The 19,232-nt window shown below is 49.4% G+C and overlaps 7 protein-coding genes across 7 annotated transcripts; 3 read left to right on the top strand and 4 right to left on the bottom strand.

Annotated features, from left to right (window-relative positions):
- Positions 1–284: 284 nt before the first annotated feature.
- GDH2 (glutamate dehydrogenase (NAD(+))) lies at positions 285–3,470 on the bottom strand (the record flags this gene model as incomplete). The annotated part of the gene is made up of 1 exon (XM_024858086.1): positions 285–3,470. One exon carries the CDS (start codon positions 3,468–3,470, stop codon positions 285–287), a length of 3,186 nt encoding a protein of 1,061 aa, XP_024713492.1.
- A 3,251-nt stretch (positions 3,471–6,721) lies between these two features.
- On the bottom strand, positions 6,722–7,114 carry C7M61_002720 (uncharacterized protein; the record flags this gene model as incomplete). The annotated part of the gene is made up of 1 exon (XM_024858087.1): positions 6,722–7,114. One exon carries the CDS (start codon positions 7,112–7,114, stop codon positions 6,722–6,724), a length of 393 nt encoding a protein of 130 aa, XP_024713493.1.
- Positions 7,115–8,356: 1,242 nt separating this feature from the next.
- On the top strand, positions 8,357–9,604 carry C7M61_002721 (uncharacterized protein; the record flags this gene model as incomplete). Its single annotated transcript, XM_024858088.1, has 1 exon — positions 8,357–9,604. The coding sequence occupies one exon, from the start codon at positions 8,357–8,359 to the stop codon at positions 9,602–9,604; it is 1,248 nt and encodes a 415-aa protein (XP_024713494.1).
- A 1,396-nt stretch (positions 9,605–11,000) lies between these two features.
- On the top strand, positions 11,001–12,347 carry APM4 (Apm4p; the record flags this gene model as incomplete). The annotated part of the gene is made up of 1 exon (XM_024858089.1): positions 11,001–12,347. The coding sequence occupies one exon, from the start codon at positions 11,001–11,003 to the stop codon at positions 12,345–12,347; it is 1,347 nt and encodes a 448-aa protein (XP_024713495.1).
- A 292-nt stretch (positions 12,348–12,639) lies between these two features.
- Positions 12,640–13,824, top strand: PRS5 (ribose phosphate diphosphokinase subunit; the record flags this gene model as incomplete). Its single annotated transcript, XM_024858090.1, has 1 exon — positions 12,640–13,824. The coding sequence occupies one exon, from the start codon at positions 12,640–12,642 to the stop codon at positions 13,822–13,824; it is 1,185 nt and encodes a 394-aa protein (XP_024713496.1).
- An 80-nt stretch (positions 13,825–13,904) lies between these two features.
- C7M61_002724 (uncharacterized protein) lies at positions 13,905–15,697 on the bottom strand (the record flags this gene model as incomplete). The annotated part of the gene is made up of 2 exons (XM_024858091.1): positions 13,905–13,929; positions 13,965–15,697. The coding sequence occupies 2 exons, from the start codon at positions 15,695–15,697 to the stop codon at positions 13,905–13,907; spliced, it is 1,758 nt and encodes a 585-aa protein (XP_024713497.1).
- Positions 15,698–17,106: 1,409 nt separating this feature from the next.
- Positions 17,107–17,568, bottom strand: C7M61_002725 (uncharacterized protein; the record flags this gene model as incomplete). Its single annotated transcript, XM_024858092.1, has 1 exon — positions 17,107–17,568. One exon carries the CDS (start codon positions 17,566–17,568, stop codon positions 17,107–17,109), a length of 462 nt encoding a protein of 153 aa, XP_024713498.1.
- Positions 17,569–19,232: the final 1,664 nt, after the last annotated feature.

Consider the following 19,232-nt stretch of genomic DNA (forward strand, 5'->3'; position numbering starts at 1 on the left):
AACCAAACACATTTCATTCTAGGTATATCACCAAGAAAGTCACTTTAACACAAACTATGGCGAATCTTGCGGTTTATTTGATAATGGTTGATTTGGGCTCTCATCGTCTGAAAACATAGATATCTGAAGTTACAGACATCTGAGGCTATAGACATCTGAAGCTATAGATACACTTCCTTCAATAAACCTCCCTCCAACACTGACCTACACTGTCTCTCAGATTTCGGGCATATTAATTAATCTATACGTGCTGTTAGCTTATTATCATTTTCTTTTCATCTTCATCACAAGAGCTGTCTCTCCTTGTACTCCTTCTTAATCGAAGAGATAAACTCCAAGAACTTGGCTGGGTTCAGGTCAATGCCTCTCGAGTAGACGAATCTCGAGGCCAAACGGGTGGCGAACAACGCCTTGAGGTACGACTCGGGCACACGCTCCAAGATGGCATCCATGCCGATCGACTTGAGCAACAATGGAGGAAGCGAGTCCACCAAAACGGCGTTTCTGAACTCGGCATCGTCGTTCCACAATTCCTGCGAGTTGGCCAACTCGTCACCAAGCTTGTTGATCGCCTGCGAAAGCTTGTCGGACAATTCGGTGATGGGGTTGCCGGTCTCGTGCTTCAACTTCCACAAGGCCTCAAACTCCATCTGGGCATTGTCCACGATCTTGCGCTGCACCTCCTTGACGTAGGCCTCGTAGAACTCGGGCTTGACGCCGGAGGAGTCAATGCACATGTTCTTCAAGAATCCGTTGTCGTCGAAAGAAAGAGCAGCAAGAACCTCCAAGGACGACGAGGTGACACCACCCTTGTTGGTAGAGGCATCCTTGAAAATCACACAGCCAGCGTTCTCCAAAATGAGCTTGGCAGACTGCGTGATGAAAAGGTTGGCACCCTCCACAAAGTATGGAATGATGCTCTTGCCGGTCTTCTGGTCAATCAAGGAACGCACATTGTCGGTGTCAATGGCAGCAGGGCGACCACCGCATGGCACAAACAAGTCCACGCCACTGGTGCCGTAGATCTCCTGGATCTTCACGTGGAAGGTGTTACGGAAAGTCACACCAGAACCAATGACAGTGCCGTCAGGCAACTGCACGTCGTTCTCGTCCACAAGAACAATGAAACCGGTCTTGGAGAGCTTGGAGCGGTCGTAGTGGTCAATCATCTTACGAGCCTTGGCCAAACGCAAGAGCTCCTCCTTGTCCAATCCATTGGGGTCGGCAATGACACCAGAACCGTCGACAATACCAACATACTTCTCGTCTCTGGAGAGCTTGATCTCGTTGGAACCCAAGTCACCGTCTGGACCACCGGTCTGCACCTTTCTGATGGTGGCATTGTCAATCTCGAGCTTCTCGTAGATCTTGTTCACGTAGGCTCTGACGGAAAGAGAGGTCATACCGTACTCGTCGTGAGGAATACCACCAATCTGCTGAGACTTACCGGTGAAGAAGGACTTCCACCATGGAGCACCTCTGGAACGAGCGTGGAGAGCAGCCCAGTCGACGTATGGAGCAGTACCTTCGTCAGGACCACAGAAGAGAATCTCGGGCTTGTTGTAGAGATCCACAAATGGCTCCTTGGCGCCAGGAATGTGCTGCTTGAGCAACAAGTCGATCATGGCGTCAATGTACTTCTCAAAAGAGGCCTTGGGGGTCTCCTGGGCCAAGCCTGGATCGAGCAAAATGACACCCTTGGACCCGCCTTCAGGAATGTCCTTGTTCTTCTTCTGCTGGGTGGCAGCCAAGTTGTAGTTTTCATCAAACAAGTTACGGACGTTGACATTGTAGGCATCCACGGATCTGGAACGCACCACACGAATACCACCTCTGGAGATGTCTCTGAAACGAATGTGGAATCCTCTGAAGTCCGAGCCCACAATGAAGAACATACCGTATGGGGTCTCGGGGTACTCCGACTGGGGCAAGAAGGATGGGTCCAAACGGAAAGAGATGGCCACCTTGGTGGAGGTGTAGAAGTTGGTCTTGAGGATGGACTTGTTGAACATGTAGAGGGCTCTCAAGACAATGGCGTGGTGCTCGTTCTGGCCACACTCTCTGCTCAAGATCTGCTCAAACTCCTCCTCGGTACCGACAGGGGTGATTTGAGAAAGACGCTGGTACGACAAGGTCTTCTCCATCGACAGTCTGATGTAGTGGACATCAGCAAACTGGCGGTACAACTTGCGGATGATGTCCTTTCTGGTGAAGAACACCTCCTTGATGTAGTCCTGGGTGTATGTTTCCGAACGCAAACGCTTCTTCAACGAGTTCAACACCTCGGCGTGCTGGATCAGCTTGGATGGGTCAAGCAACTGCGACAACTTGGTGTACTCGGGACCCAAACGGTTCAAGAAGTGGGTCACGAAAATCACACCACACTGCGAGTAGATGGCCTCCTGCAACGACAACTCGTTCTTGATGAACAAGTCGTGGAAGTAGTTGTGGGGGATACAGTACAACAAGGAGGCCTCCTTGATCACCTGGTAGATCGAAAGGTCAATTGGGGTCTTGCCGGAGCCGTCCACAGTGGCCTTGATGTACATGGAGATGATGGTCACGCCATTGGAGAATTGCTCCACGTACTTTCTGGTGGTGGAGAGCTTGTAGTAGTCGGCGAGGTCGGAAAGAGCCGAGTTGTACGAGGGCGAGGTCTTCTGGCGGTAACCAATCACGACTCTGTATTCCTCGGACTCCTCAATGGGGAAGTGCTGGATCACAGGCCCAGTGGAGCTCACCACCTTCTTGATAACGTCCTGGTAGAGGGTCTTGGTTCTGTCGGAGGCGATTTTCCAGAAAGTCTCGTCGCTGATCTTCTCAATGTTGGTCTCATTGGGGTCGGCGTTCTCGTGGGCGTACTTGGTCTTGTAGACAAAGTGGCACTTGACCTGCTGCTTGGCGAAAATGGCGGCGGAATCCGGGTTAGCGGCGTACTTCTCCGCCACGCCAGCCAAGATCGGATCCAGCGAGTACTGGAGGGGTGCCGAGAAGTACTCCAATCTGTAGGCTTCGTTGCCATACGACGAGTCAATGTACTTTTCGTCAATGACATCGTCGAAACGACGCTTGTCGAAGCCAGCTCCGTGGAACAGCGTGTCGAAAAACACGGAATGTGAGGCGCCCTCTCTCTTGTATCTGATCAAGGGCTGTTCGCTGACCTTGATGTCGGAGGCAAAGGCCTGGACTTTACAAGAATAAAGCGAATGTATGTGGGAGGCTATGCCCTTGGGGGTTTCCTTGGCAAAGTACACGTCGTCGATTCCAAGACAGTTGTAGAACCACTTGGCCTCGGACTCGATAAGCGACTCAGGGATGAAGCCGGTCAGATCCAAGATATCGAGCACCTGGTCGAACTGATCTTGCTTTCCCAGGAAAGGGGTGTCGATGTAGTCGTTTTTGAACGACGCCACGGACGCAGCGTCGTCGTTTTTGCCGTTGATGGAGAGTCTGGAGATGTCCACGGACATGATGGGGAAAATTGTGAGAAATCAGGAAAACTGGGGTGGGAACCGGAGTATTTATACTACTCGGTCTCGGAGACCCCACAATTCGGGGATGCCGTGCAGCACCGGGACTGGGCAGCGCCCTCGGAATGCCACCCAGGCATTGGCACCCCCGGATTACCCCAAGTTTCAGGCGGCCAAAGCTTGGATTTTATTTACGAGGTGTTGGAGGTTTTGGGATTGGAGGTTTGGGGTTGGAGGTTTTAGATTGGTGGTGTGGGTCAATGATAACATTGGTCCATTCGTATAAGGTTCGAGATTGTATCCCCGGTGGAAGGCACCCCCGGAAAACGGCACCCCCGGGAACAGATACCCCCGGAAAAAGGGGGACATGGCCATGTCGTGGATCTGCCGCAGTGGATGCCCACGGTGGTCGGTGGGTGGTTTTGTGAGATCCGGGGGTGGAGCTGACCCTCGGAAATCAACCGAAGGAAGAAAATGGCGCCCTCGCTTAGGGCATCTCTGAGCGACCACCATAGGTCCCCACTATAAACGGCAGGCTGTGGCGAGCAAAAGCCCCCAAAAATGTCGTGCCTCAAACCTCCACCTTATTCTCCAGAATCCTCCGTTTCTTCTTTTCCCCAGAATGTGCCTTGCTGTGGCGCTAGGCGTTCGGCACTACGAGTCCGCACCAGCCGCGCCAAATGCCTCATAGTCCGTGGGGCACAATCCACCTGTCTGGTCGACAATTACAAAGATATATTAAAGAAAAGATGATCATGAAAATCAGAGAGTTCCAGAGAATTCACTTCTTCAATTTCAAAAAACTCCAAATTCTCGTTGCTGTGAACTAGGGGACCTGGGTTCTCGCGCCACGGCAAATGCCTTAGCAGAATGGCCTGGCATGGCCTGCGCCAGAAGTCTAAATAAAAATAAAACAGGCCGATCGCAGCCAGACGAGCCACCAAAACGGCCGTTTTCAAAATGATCATTTCATCTGGCCCAAATGGCCCAAATGCCAAAATGCCAAAAAATGCCAAAATGGTCATTCTTCTCTTGGCTGAAACACCTGTCATTCAGCCCGCCCGCGAAGGCGCCTGCCCTAAAACCAGGCAAGTGAATGAGACAGACTGTTTGCGTTTCGTCAAATCCACATTTCCCTAAATTATCTTTAATTACCTTCTTCGCTTTCTTTAAATTCCATTGATCGTATTTTCTTTTTTTCCATGGATTTTTTCCCCCGGGTTTTTTTTGGGGGCCCCTTTATTTTTTTTGCGGCGACCGTTGTGCCCCACACTGCGCAGCCAAATCGCCTCGAACCGCTAAACGGCATCGCTCGGAGCTGGTCTCCGCCCCTCAGTTGTGCGCTAGAAACGGTCTGGCCGAGGCGATGGGGCTGCGCTTTTCGAGAAAGTGGACGATTTGACGGCGCTTTGGGAGTTTTCGGTTATATGTAGGAGCCGGTTTTGCAATTTGCTGGTTGTGGTTTTGCAACTTTTGTGGAATTGGTGGTTTTGGTGAAGTCGGTTTTGGGGAGCCTTTGGAGTGAGGTTCTGCTGGGGGCTGAAAAATTGGTGACCCGCGCGGTGCCAGGCTGGGGTTGATTTTGCAATTTTCAGGCTCTGCTTCTCACTCTCTATCCATAATTCCATCTTCTCTTTTTTATTCAAAGCTGGTTTCACTTAAAACTGATCTTTGGACTTTTCTCTCATTTAGTGGATTTGACGCTTTTTTCGACGCAGGGTTCGTTGGCGCTGCAATTGCTAATTTGGGACTCTGGGGTAGTCGCATGTCTCACTTTTGCACCAAATAGGTAGGAGCCGGTTCGTGGTGGTCAGCTGCTCAGGCCGCTAGTTTTCGGAGTGTCGTTCATGGCTTAGAAAAAGGCGGCTTGTCATTCAGTCACATTCGTTGTATTTGGGTGGTTTTGGGTACGGGTTTTGGGTGGTTTTGGGTATAGGCTAGTGGCTGGTTTAGGTGCTCTGTGAGATTGAGACGTCGTCTTGCAGCACTATTTTTAAAATATTATTTGGTTGTGACGACGCCAGAAAGAATGATTTCTTCCCAAAACCTATATAGTTTGAAGACCTACTTAGTAAACCCATTGACATGTTATCAACAGAAGCTGAGTGAACCTGGGGAAAAAAAAAGACTCTCCTGTGCCAGAACTTCATAGGTTTAAGACCATTTTCGGACTCCTTATTTCTCTCTTCTATAGCTTCTAGGTTTGCAGTAATGTATTTGCCAGGAAAAGAGGAGGCATCCAGCTTGAAAAGTGCAAAGGAGCTTCAAGCACCTCTGCTGGTTCACCTACTTCACCGTCTACAGCTTGTCCAGGGCTCCTCTATCAATGAGTGAAATGTTTTCGTTGATGCCAAAACGCAATGTCGTGAACGTAAAAGCAGACCTCCTCATCTTGCTCATTACGTTTGTTACGAAAACCTGGCATTGCTGACTCCTCGTCTGTAGAGGTATCACTCGTACTTCATGGTATTCATGTGGATATCACGGATAAACTAGAGATTTCACGGAACCACTCAACCTCAACGCTTGTTCAAGAATTCAAAAACACTGCTAACTCTCCTGGGGTGGGTCGTGCTTGTTGGGTGTTTCTGGCTACCAGGTCGTTTTGACTCTTTGATCATGCTTTGCCAGGTTGGCGCAACTGAGTGTCTCATAAACCATAAACCGCTTCAACAAACGGTTTCCCCACTTCTAAGCCTGACCCAGAAACAAAGCACCGTGCTGTCACGAAAGCTTCGATGCATTGTTTCATAACTGCAACATGCATTGCGGCTTATCGGGTTCACGATTTGCAACCATGGTCGAACAACAGGCCATTGTTCAAGAAGTGGTCTTTGTAGAGACTCGAAAACGAGCCATTTGGTGACTACTGTTTTAGAACGGGTGTTATTGCGGAGGTAAACGAGGGTGAGTACTTCCAAGAACATCCCTGAAGGAGCCTAAGCTTCAACGGTGCTCCCACAATACTTATAGCGGCATATTTCTTGATCGACATATTCGGCCCACTCACCTTTACGTCAAGTTTATATAAATGGGTATTCTTTTATCTGAAACTACAGGCAATGTAGACTACATCATGTTCATTGATGTTCAGACTCCATCGAATGGAGCCTATATCTAGTATCCATCCACAGTTCCTCCACGACGACCAAAAGCCTCCAATTTAGCCCCCATTCTACCATTTTATTATTCTATTTATTAGTATTGCCGTACACAGACACAATGGGAAACCATCGAGCCTCCTCAACAGCTCATATCGGACAGCTCATAGTGCCCATTGCCTTGAGGTAAAGAGCTTCTTCATACTTCTCGTGTCTCTCCTGAAAGGCAGCTTCAACCTCCTCAAGGCACTGAAGCGTCTCCTTCTCAAGCTCGTCAAACGAAGAGCTCTCCAAAAGTGCTTCCTTGGAGACCTCTGTAGAAGTGCCACTGGGCAAGTTGTTGAGAGTATTCTCGATTGGCTTGAAGGATTCGACGTTCGTCACTGTCTTCAAGGACTCTCTGTCCGTCTTGGACTCACCTGGGGGATTGGCACTGGATGCTTCTGTGTATGTCTGGATGATGTAGTCTTGAGTGATTCCCTCAGTTTCGGTGATTGTGGTCAGGGGGGCACATTGGAGGGATGGAGGCGGAGCATACAACATTGGGATGGATATTGAACTGTGGGAGAAGAGGGTATTCTGGATTACGGGTGGTTCGGTGATTTGTTCTCGTTTTCACAAAGGCGAAGAAACAGGAGATACCCAGAGTCCATGGGCTCAACTATCCCTGGGTGCTATTCCTTTTGGTGAATGGGGTTTCTATGAGTTCTGTAGTGGTTTTGACCAAAGAACAAGAGAGTTTTACGAGGATGGCCCTAGCAGTAGAGCTCACTCTAAGGACTTGCTATATGGTAACCCTATTCCTACGAAACTATGAACGCCCCAGCAATTGAGTCCCTGAATTAAGGTAAAGAGACCTTAGAGACAAAAAGGAAGCAGCTATCCCTTTGTATAGCCTATACGGCTCAGGCAAAACCCCCTTGGCTTTGGTGACACTTCTCTACACTGACTATGTAACCTCTACCCATGACAAGCGAATTCTTCCAAACCTGCCAGCCCCTAACCTATCAATTCTTACACTACGTACCACCAACTCTTCCTCATTCTTACCCACTACACCTCCCTGGATCCCACTGTGCTGGGATCATGACCATCCACTCATTATCCAACTCATAGACTACTACTCTTCCCTTCTTCATCCTCCCACTGAAGCCAATTGGGTCATCCTTTTCCCAGAAATGCCCCTAAACAAACCCACCACCGAGAACAAGTCACACCTGGTAATTCCCAATAGGAAAGTTTTGTAGATGTGTGACGGTGGTGCTCGAGTGCGCGGACTTTTATTATCACCAAGCCTCGGACCATGCGCCGGCCGTGCATGAAACTCGCACTAACGACGCTGCACGACGCAGGGTCTCGATTGATTTGCAGCCAACCCATTAATGCAAACCCACCCGTTATGGGTGTCTAAATGGTCCTGGAAAAGCCAAATTTTCACATATTTCGTCGACTAAGGGCCTCCAAACTTAGCTGGCCGAGCAATTGACCCAACACGGCCTCCCAATATCCGCCTTTGTTCAGAAATAATATTATTACTCGCATAAAAAATAAAGCCGTCAAGCTGTCATCGCTTTCACAAACAGAGTGGTCATCCATTGGGTCCCCCAGGCACGCCTGCTCCCTCCGTAACATAAATATCCGCCCTTTCTCGCTCCCTCCAGTTTTTTTCTCCACCACTTTATCTCATCTTTTTCCTTCAGCACCCTACTGAACGACAAAGAACTCTAAGTGCCTAATACCACCACACCTAACTAACTCGACTGCCATCTAGCCAGTCCTAACGCAATGTCTATCAACGTTCCATTTGTCTCCGAGACAATCCTCGGCACCCGCCTCACCGAAGACGACGGTTTTGCCGTTCCTTCCTCGGCCCACTTCGACAAGGTCGAATTCGAAATCGGCATGGACGAAGCCAGAGTGCAGCCTCCTGCTCCCAAGAAGCCCTGTCTCTTCTTCCAGAGCATCCAGGAGTTCCACCACTTCTCCAGGCTCAACCCGCCCGTGTCGGTTGGCGAGAACATCAGCATCACTGCTGTGATTTTGCAGCCTACTTCCCCAGGCTTTTTCAAGCTCTATGCCCAGCCTACCGAGGTGCTTGTGCCTGCTGGCTTGGGCATGTTCCTCCACGGCTACCCTTACGCCAACATTTTTGATCCTTATGTGTTTTGTGGCGGTGATTCCGGCCTCCCCAAGGAATTCCCCCAAGCTGCTCCCCATCCATCTCAACCAACCCAACCAGCTCAACCAGCTCAACCATCTCCACAGCCTCAGGCTGCTCCACAACCCCAGCCTGCTAAGGCTGCCTCCCCAGCTCCCCAGCCTGCTAAGGCTGCCTCCCCAGCGCCACAAACACAAAAGGCTCACACCCCTCTGAACGTTCCTTCCCAGGATTCCAGAGACACTTCGCTGACTTCTGAACATCCCCAGAAGTCGGCCCAGAAGTCTGCCCAGGAATTGGTCAGATTCCACGGCCCCTCGACCTCGCCGGTCACCTCCCGCTCTGGCTCTCCCAAGGAAACCCTTCCTCCCCAGCCCTCCAAGAGAGCCTTGAAGCAGAGAGCCAAGAGAAGAGCCAGACAGGAGAGCAAGAAGCAGCGCAGAGCCAACCACAAGGAAAAAGCCCAGAAGGAGGCGATGATGGCCGAAGCTGCCGAGCTCAAGGCCGCCCAAAGGGCCGAGGCTGCAAGAAACACAGCACAGCAGAAATCTGCAAACGCTTCACGTGTGGCCCTTTCCCACTACCACCACTCCCAGAGACTCGCCCGTTTCTTCGAGCACCTTCCCCTTTTCCTCGAGGAGCGCCGCTACCGTCTGTTTGCCCTTCCCCAGGAGCCCAGAAGGCTTCCTGAGCTCCCCATTGTGGAGCTTCCTTTGGAGGTTTTCCCCTGCCTTTCCGTTTGTGCTGGCGACGAAAAAGCTGTTTCCTCTCGCCCGCCCAAGCGCTCGGCGTGGTGCGGTTTGCTCAAGACCCGCAGAAAGACCAAGGCCAAGAAGACTCGACCAACCAGACGCTCGGGAACGAGCTGGGTCTGAGTCTGTGGCAGAGACACCAGAGACCAGGCCACGGAGCCGGCCCAAAGGCTCCATCCTATTTATTTTGTTTGATTTGTTTGTTTGATTTGTATTTTAATAAAAAAAAAAAAAAAAGTGGGAGTAGTAGGTGGTGGTGGTGGTAGGTGGTAGTAGGTGGTGTTGATAATTGGCGTGGTGAGGTGAGGTTGAGGCAAGTGCGCTGGTGGTTGTTCGGGGTGGTGATTGACTGGAGGGGTGTTTCAGTGGTTTTATTGAAGGGAAGACTTTCCGACTTTTAAAAGTACTGTTCTGCTGAAAGGTGGCTGGTTAGCTGAATTGCCGACTTGTGGTCAGACTATGTGAGGCCTTGTACAATGTGGGACTAGAGGTATGACGAGATGAGCACTGTGATAATACTAAAGCTATTATGACCCGAGAACAATGATGAAAGTCAAAGGGCGCCTTCTTTAATTGTATCAACGAGCTCTAAGTACCCAGCGTACTACCCATTTACAACACCATGGGCGCATGTCGAGATGGAATTTTTAGGATCATATTCCAACAGTGGCAAGGTGCCCTCTGCTCTCCGGGAAGTCACGAGCAATCAAGTGCTTGTTACAGATAACGACATCAATTGTCTGATTATCCAAGGCAACTCTGGCCTTCACTCCTGAAGCTGTCAACCCTTCGAGGCCTTGATAGTGGCACTAAAGGTATCACCTTCAATGATAAGGCCGAAATTCTGCTTGGCCCAGCTACAAAAGCCTTACCGGTAGAATGTTTGTGGTTTTCAAGCAATGAACGAAATGAACGAAACCAAGAAGTCTGTTCAGTCTAGATAGCTGATATTGAGTGCTTTATGGGTTGTGGGAAGAATACAGCTCTATGACCAATTGACCACGTCACAATCTCCAAAGCCACAGACCTAAACCACCACTCTTACCTCTTCCTAGCCTAGAAATAAAAAGCTGCTGAAAATATTCATCCAAAGTGACCACTGATACCTCATTATAACGGTCTGTGAGGTGTGCAACCAGCTCTCTGCAAAACGACCATCCCCCTCAATTGCCAAAAAAAACCAGAAACACCCCATACTACCATAGTCACTCCGTTAAATGACTGCCTCAAAAAAGGTAATCCCACTCACCACCGCTAAATCACCACCCCACCTACCGCGAAGGCTCGGTTGCAACTTTTCAGAGTACCACTCCACCCCACCATAATACACCCACCCACTCAAGCCTAGACCCAACCAAAAATTCCAAAACTGCCCACCCCTCCAAAACCCCAAAACCTCCCCAAACAAAAATCAAAAAAACCCTTCCACCAAACTCCCATCCCACCAAACTCCATCCCACCCGATCCCTCCGTGTAGGAATATCACCACTCACCTCGCGACACCAACTACTCCATCTTCATGATCAGCGCAGTGTTCATCTTCAACGCCAAGGGCGACGTGGTCATGGCGCGTCTCCTAAAAGACGGCGTCCGCCAGCTGGTGCTGGACGTGTTTCGGATCCAGGTGATCAACCAGACTTCCCGAGCAGGAACATCCAAAGACGTCAGATCGCCGGTGTTGACTTTGGGCAGCACCTCCTTCTTGCACACGCGTGTGGGCACCATGTGGCTTGTGGCGGTGACGCGTCTGAACCAGGACCTGCTGGCGGTGTTTGAGTTTTTGTTCACTTTTGCGGCGTTGCTTAAACACTTTTTCCTAAAGGACCCGCTGGCGCCATTGAAGGAGGACGCTGTCACGGGCAATTTCTGTTCGATCTACGAAATGCTCGGCGAAATGCTCCCTTTCGGCTACCCGACCAACATGGAGCCCACGTACTTGGCGCTGGTGATTCCGGGGCTTCCACAGCAAAAGACAGGGTTCGACTTCCACGCGTCTCTCTTGAAGCCGGGCAACGATAAGGCCGAGAAAGCCGCCGCCACCGCCATGGACCACAGCTACGACTCCCGCATGGTGCTGTGGCGAGAGCCGGGCATCAAGTACCGCCGAAACGAGATTTTTCTCAATGTGGATGAAAAAGTGCATGTTACGTTGGACAGCCACGGCCGCTGTCTTCGTTCTTACATTGACGGCGAAATCACGCTCAAAACTCATCTTCTGGGCATGCCCGTGTGCCGCTTTGGCTTCGCTGACGAACGCTCCGATTCCGGTCTCCTTGACAAAATCAGCCTAGACGACTTCAAGTTCCACAAGTGCGTCGACTTGGCCAAATACGACACCGACCAGGTCATCCGCTTTGTGCCGCCGGACGGTGCTTTCCAGCTCATGCTGTACCATGTCAGCAACAAGTTCATGCTCCCATTCAAGGTGATCCCGAAAACCAGCATACAGGGGGACAAGATGACCATCAGGATCAGCTTGCGGTCCACCTACGAGTCCACCATCGCTGCTTCAGGCGTGACGCTCACCATCCCGACCCCCAAAGACGTTGTCAAGAACAATATCACCTGCTCCAACGGAAAGGCCAAATACAACCCTGCCGAGAGCTCCATCTCGTGGAAATTCAACAAGATCTACGGCGAGCTGGAACACTCGTTCACGGCTGAACTCAGGCTTTCGGAGGATGACGAGTTTTCCCAGAAACACGCCGTCGCCAAAAGCCCTTTGAACCTAGAGTTCTCCATGGACATGTACAGCGCCTCCGGCCTTCTGGTGAAGTTCTTGAAGGTTGTGGAGAAGAACAATTACAGAACCGTCAAGTGGATCAAGTACACCACCACGGCGGGCTCCTACGAAATCAGACCGTGAGGGCCTCCCTACACATCAAGACAATTCATCCAGGTTGATGCTGTACCAGTCCAACCTAGAGTCATCTACAACACGGCAAAACAGCCAAAATTGACATTTCAACGGTTTTCATGTTTCTTTGTTTCGGACTTTTCGAACCGCACGCCTCTAGCCGGCAAAAGTCGTCCAATCCGGTGTTTCAGCTTATCAGTGCTCCAGGTCCTACACTGCGAAACAGGATGCGAAAACATCACCATCTCAAAATTTTACTCCCCACGTTTCTTCAGTCTCAACACATCAACACCCACACACCATGAGAGACCTTCTAGTGTTCGGCGGAAGCTCCGTTCCGGCTCTTGCCAAGGCTATTTGCAGAAATTTGACCATCGTTCCTGGTGAGGTCGATTCCAAGAAGTTCTCAAATGGAGAAACCTCCATCACCGTGAAGGACTCAGTCCGTGAAAAGGACGTCTTCATTGTCCAGAGCGGCTGTGGAGAAGTCAATGACAACTTCATTGAGCTCTTGATTTTGATCTCAGCCTGCAAAACAGCAAGTGCTAAGAGAGTTACCGCAGTGTTGCCGTTCTTCCCATACTCAAGGCAACCTGAGAATCCTAAAGTGCTGATGGGTGGTGACAACGCCATTGCTGGCGAAGAAGAGATTTCATTACCCAAGCCTGCTTTGAGACCCCGTGCTATTCTGACAAACGCAGCTGCTACGAACCTTTTAGGTGCTGTGGATGGCTATGGAAAGGACGATAGTGGCTATAAACAATGGGTCAGCCCCAACGGAACCCTCATAGCCAACTTGCTTATGAACGCTGGCGCCGACCGCTGCATGACAATGGACTTGCACGATCCCCAATTCCAGGGTTTTTTCGATATCCTGGTTGATAACCTTTACCTGATGCCTTTGTTCAAGCGCTACATCATAGACTACGTCCCCAATTACAAAGATTGCGTGATTGTTTCCCCTGACAGTGGAGGAGCCAAGAGAGCTACTGCCATTGCAGACGCCTTGGGTTGTCGGTTTGCATTGATCCACAAAGAGAGAAGAACAAAGGTGACTCCTGTCACCATTGGCTCCCCTATTCTTTCTGCATCGGTTTCTATGAACTCCTCCATCTCTACAACCACTCAGGTGAACAGCTCCATGCTCGTGGGTGATGTCAAGGACAAGGTTTGTGTGCTTATTGACGATCTTGCCGACACTTGTAACACCATCACCAGAGCAGCCAAGCTCTTGAAAGAGACTGGCGCTTCATACATCTACTGCTTAGTCACACACGCCATCTTCAGCGGGGACGGTCTTGAAAAGATTGAAGCCTCTGACATTGACAAGCTCATCACTACAAACAGTCTGCCCCAATTGGATCACATGAACGAGCTTGGCTCCGACAGATTTGAGGTGCTTGATGTGTCGCGTATCTTTGCCGAGGCCATCAGAAGAATCCACAATGGTGAGTCCGTGTCCATGCTTTTCGATCATGGTTGGTAAATTTATTAGTCTATTGCATGCCCTGAAGCTCCGCCCTTGCCTTTTTGTTGTGACCCTTTTTCCGGTTATGATTAGCCCTGCTACTCTTCTGGCGCTCGTTGCGAGCTTGGGTCTTTTTCTGATCGCCAGCCGTTTTGGACGTTTCCTGTTTAGGTTGCTGGTGCTGGCGATTGGCAACTTTTTTGTTTGAGAAGTGCGCTGCAAAGCGCTCCTCAAGCAATCTGAAACGTTTCGGCGACTTGGAGAGCATTTTGAACCAGCCCTCGATTTGCTCGTCGCTCCATTTAGAGACACTTTTGATCTCATCCCGCAACTTGGTCTTCCGCCCGCTCTTGTCGAATGCGGATTCGCCATTGCTTCGGAAATATCCAAATAGATTGAGCTCGGTTTTCTCGAGCTCATTAGCAACGACGTCTGTTGGCGTAGACTCTCTTTTGGATGCACTGTCATCCTCAAACACAGCCAAACGAGCCTTGTCCTTGTTTTTCGGCTTGTGTTCCAATTCTTCAAATGCAGCACCAGAGGTGTGTTCCTGGTCGTCGTAGGTGTCGTCACGTTCGTCCTCGTCGTCCTCGTAGAGCAATTTGAGCGCTGCCGAAAGAGTCCGCTTTTTGATCTCTTCTTCACTGACAGGTTGCTTTTTCTTCTCGACCCGGGTGGTCGTTTCGTTGTCGTTGAGCTTGAAACGCTCCATGCCTCGCTGAAGCTCTTCAGCCGAAACCTTGAGCTCCTCCTTTTTCGGCTGTTCGAGCTCTTCTGGAATCGTCTCGATCATCAGCGGATCGTCAAGCAACAACGAGGTGACCTTCTCGGCGTTTCTGTCGTTTTGGAGCAACACCACCCTGGCCTTTGCGGGCGACAAGGACGGGAACATGTCGGTCAAAAACTCGACATCCTTTTCGTCCACTGGCGCCTCGGGTTCTCCAAACAGAAGCGTACGCAAAAACGGTAGTTTCTCCTCGAGACCAGGGTTCAACTTTTTATACGAATCCAGGATGATAATCGAGCTCAAAAGCGGACAATTGCCCATCGTCGCTGCACCATTAACGCCCAAAGTAGAAATAAGCGTCGCCAACTTGGACACAGACAACGCTAGCACACTGATGACCATGCAATTTTTAACTGTTTCAGCGTGGACGCTCCGGCCGCCCGAATAAAGCCGTTCGAGCGTTTCGATCCATTCAGGCGCCACAAACGCCTCGGCAAACGCTAGGGCGCTGGACAGCGAGGTGAAGTTGCGGTCTCTGTCTTTGGCCAAAACCTTGCCCTTTTTCAGGCCTCCAGAAAGCAGAAACGTCTGTGCTTTCGGCGACGCGTGCTGGCCCACAAGCAAAAAAAGAATCTGCTGTGCCGTGCCGTCAAACGCTCCCTCTATGACTTGAGCCTCAATGGCAGCTCGAAGAGCAGGAACCAGGGAAATGTTGCTTGACTTGCGATTGTCGTTGAGCGGCAGCTTGAACGTTCCGTCAAGGAGCGTCCTGACGATCGAGGCGTTCTTCTCCACGTAAACAACCACAAAATGCCATAGACTCTGTCCTGTGATGCCTAGCTTGACGATGCTGTGAGCACGAACCACCGAAAGCACATATGCCCGAAGCGTGGCGGTGTTGGTCTTGATGTCTGGGTTGATGGCGCCCAAGGAGAAGATTCTGGTCAGCTCCTCGGCGGTTTCTTCTAGGAAGCTCTTGAGAAACTGCTGCAACTGCTGCTGAGACTTGACGCTCAAAGCGACATCGTCGTTCAACAAAAGCTGGAAAAGCTGGATGTAGCCTTCGAGCAAGTGGACCCAGATCACGGGGTCCTTATCGATGAGAGACAGTCGAAGCTTGAACGGAGGGTACGCCGGGATCGGCACCGCTACCTGGTTCTCCATGAGTAGTTGAGAATCAGGCACACTGCGATGGAGATGTGATGGGGTGGTGGTGGTGGTTTTTGATTTTGGTTTGAAAGTTTTAGTTTTACCGTTTATCGTTTATCGCTGTTGAGGGTATTTTGGAGGTGCTTTGGATTTGGTATGGGTTACTGGTGGGTGGTTGGTTGCTCATGAGCAATGGGTGGGGTGAGACATCGATGGTACAAAGTTGGGGATGGTGGAGTGATAAAAGATCCATTTATTTTTGGAAGGAGGGGAATAGTTTTTGAGAGATTGGTGGGTTTAGTGGGAAAAGTTGGTTTTTCGTGGTGATGTGATGTGGTTTGTGGAGACAGAGAAGCGACAACCTAGACAGTAGGCATATGGCTTTGACGATTATGGTTGTTCTTCGCCAAAAGTACATAAAAGCCTGAATTCCGCTTGAAACGGTCTGCTTGCCAATTGGGCATTTTAAGCTGGTGTCCGTGAGTTTCACGTCGATTGTGTGCTTCCAGGGCTGTTCTTCAGCGCTGTCTTTTGAAAGATTCAATACGGTACCAGTGTGGAATTGTGCCCTATAACCATGGATTCAACTTTGTTTGTTTTTTGTGACTTAATGGCTGAGAATGTCTCTTTTGTGCCTTCTAAAGAGGAACGAATGGCCTTGTCAATGCAATGAGAGAAACCTACATCAATATGGTTTTTCGTAATCGGTCAATTGATAAGTAGGCCAATTGAGTGGGACATTGCCCGGCAATTTTGTTTTCGTGCTATACTCCATACGGCAGTTATCCTTTTCAATTCTTCCGTGGGCACTTCTTACCAATGGATATTCCACCTCCCGCATAGAGAGCTTACCGGATCAGACATCCTACAACATCAATTGACGGGGTCTTTTCTTCTAGTCGTGCCCTTTTGTTCAATCGTAGCGTCTGCTGATAATCTATAAAAAAAAAGATGTACCATTAAAAATGATTTAGCTCGGAGATTGTTTCCTTGGAAGCACCCCAATCAACAGCAAAGCGAGAAGATTCTGAGCAAGGGTGGGAAAGCCAAGTCTGTTTTGTTCGTGGAGTCGGAAATACACCACGGAAATGAGGATGGCAAACTGTCTCTCATTTCTCCATCGGATGCCAATGTTATGTTGAACGTTTTGTCAGTAGCTCTAGCTTGGCGACAGAAAGCCATAGGCCCCAAAATCACTCTCAACTTCTTTTTTTTCTTCTTCAAACTACTCTTTCCATATCCCCTTATTCTCTACCATGCCTCATGACCAAAGGATATCCAGCAGATGCTAGTCTCCTCCACTTTCCTGCCTCCTCAACTCTCAACACCCACACCACTACACTTACCTTTTCATTATATTTATTTTTTTCTATTTTTTGTAATAAATTTTTTTCTTCTTTTTCTTTAAGCTGACTGGGCCGGCGTCAGCATTCCTGGAGAACAAGGTAGATGTTCCCCTGCGTGAGCCGCTTGTCCATGTCGTGGACAGGCTCTCTGTACCGCCCGTGGGTCCGCTGCTTTACATGTCTGAACTTCAGAATGCTAGCTGGCTCGGGAGCCGGAGTAGCGGGTGGAGAGGGGGAATCTCTCCTGGGGCTCTTTCGAGCCTCAATGGTTTGCCATTCGCTGGAAGTGGCTGGAGCTTCTGGAGAAGCTGGGGAAGAGGGCAGCCTTCTTGGGAAAGCTGGGTAGGGGCATTCTTCAAGGTCAAGGTCGTAGGAGCCTGGAAGAATGCAAGACACGACTTCGTCCACGGTCACTTGGGTAAACTCCTCGTAGACGTCGGCGACAGAGGCGGCCGAATCAAAGACGGTCTTGATAGTAGCGGTTACTGCCTTGTAGGCGAGGGAAGTAGTAGCACGGAAAATGTTCTTGTAGGCGATCATTGTAGCTGAGTAAATATGTTTGAATGTGGTGATGAGGAAAAGAGAAGGGAGGGAGAAACGGGCTCTATTTATGTTGTTCCGGCGCCGTGGGTTTGGGGTTATGGCGTTTGAGGGTAAGTCCAGTGGGATGGTCATCTGTGGTTGTTTTGTGGGGGAAGGTCCAGTAGTGTGGGAGGTGAGGAAAGAAGAGGTGGAGGGGGATTTGGCGGTTTGTGGAAGGTGCAAATCTGTGGTGGATGTTTCTGCAATGAAGCTCGGAGGATGTGCTTGAGAGTGATCCAGTCATGGGTCTGGAAGGTCCAGACAAACAAGATGATGACTTTTGATCGATCCATGAATGCAATAGATAATATTGCTACTTGGTCATCAACGGAAACGGCCTTTTCAGTGTCGTCCGTTTGTGTTGTAGCAGTGAGGCGAGCGTCAATGGACTGTTAGCGCATATTGGGTTCTGGAGAATATGGGATTATTTCCACCTCAGTGTGCTTTAATAAGTAGGTTTCTTTTTGATCCGAAAGTAGGATTTATTCAATTTCTGTGATATCTGTTCGTCCTACCATATTTCCACTGGCTGCGAAAACTGACACCGTGCTTCCAAAATACCATGCTGATATCGTTTTCCACACAATTTGAAAATCTTAGAATAGCTTTCAAAAATCAGGGAGTGGCCCATCACGCAAAACTTGGTGATCCCTCTCTGCTCCACGGCGTCTCCACCCCCTGGTAGTAGTTAAAACTGCGTGATCTTGTCGTTTGGCATAGTCATAGTAACCTTATTCTAACGACTTAACATCGAAATAGCCTTTCAGAGCTTGGGCTCGTAAAGTTGTTTCAACAGATTTACGCTATTTTAGCTTGGATCCAGGGGAAGGAGACGCTGTTGCTAACCTGCGTTGCTAGGGTAATACAGAGGAGGTTAAAGTCAAAGCAAGAAAAGATCGATGTGCCAGGCCCAGGCCACGCTTCTTCTTCTTATAAACCCCTTCAAATCTTTAAGCTTCATCACATTGCTACAACGTCTTAAAATCAATCTGTTACAAATTTGGTCTCGTGATTACCGTGGTACTAGTATCCCTTATCTACCACAAAGTTTTCGGTGGCGCGAAATGGCCGATAAGCACTTTTACCAACTACGGTAAAGTGATTGACCTAGGGAGAAACAAACATAGAGTTAGTAGCAGTCAGCATAACCATAATAATGCGCTTCTCAAAAGTACTCGAGTTTCTTCGGACAAAGAAAGATGGATTCTATAGCTATGATGGCAGGAGCGGAGCACCGATAGGAGGAGTTGACCGGACGCTTACTCAAAGCTATAACTTTGATTTTGATGATTTTAAGTCGAGGATTGGAGATAGCAACACTGTGTTAATCATCGAAAATGAGTACAAATTACTATTTGACAAAACTACGAATGAGTTTAGTATATGTAGAATTGGGGGAAACAATAAGACAATAAAGGTAAAGGAGATTTTCGACCGTTGTGGCAGCATAACTCCAGAGCTCAAGGCCTCCATGTGGATGAGGACAATTTGTGATGAGTATTCCTTCGGTGTTTCAAAGAAGATTGCATACGTGTATAGATGGAACCCTGACTGGACTGATGAGGAAGAAACTGATGACGATGATGATCCTCATTGAATAGTCATGGAAGTACCTTTATTTA

This window comes from Candidozyma pseudohaemuli (assembly GCF_003013735.1).
Source record: "Candidozyma pseudohaemuli strain B12108 chromosome Unknown scaffold00006, whole genome shotgun sequence".
In the NCBI taxonomy this organism is placed as follows: Eukaryota; Fungi; Ascomycota; class Pichiomycetes; order Serinales; family Metschnikowiaceae; genus Candidozyma; species Candidozyma pseudohaemuli.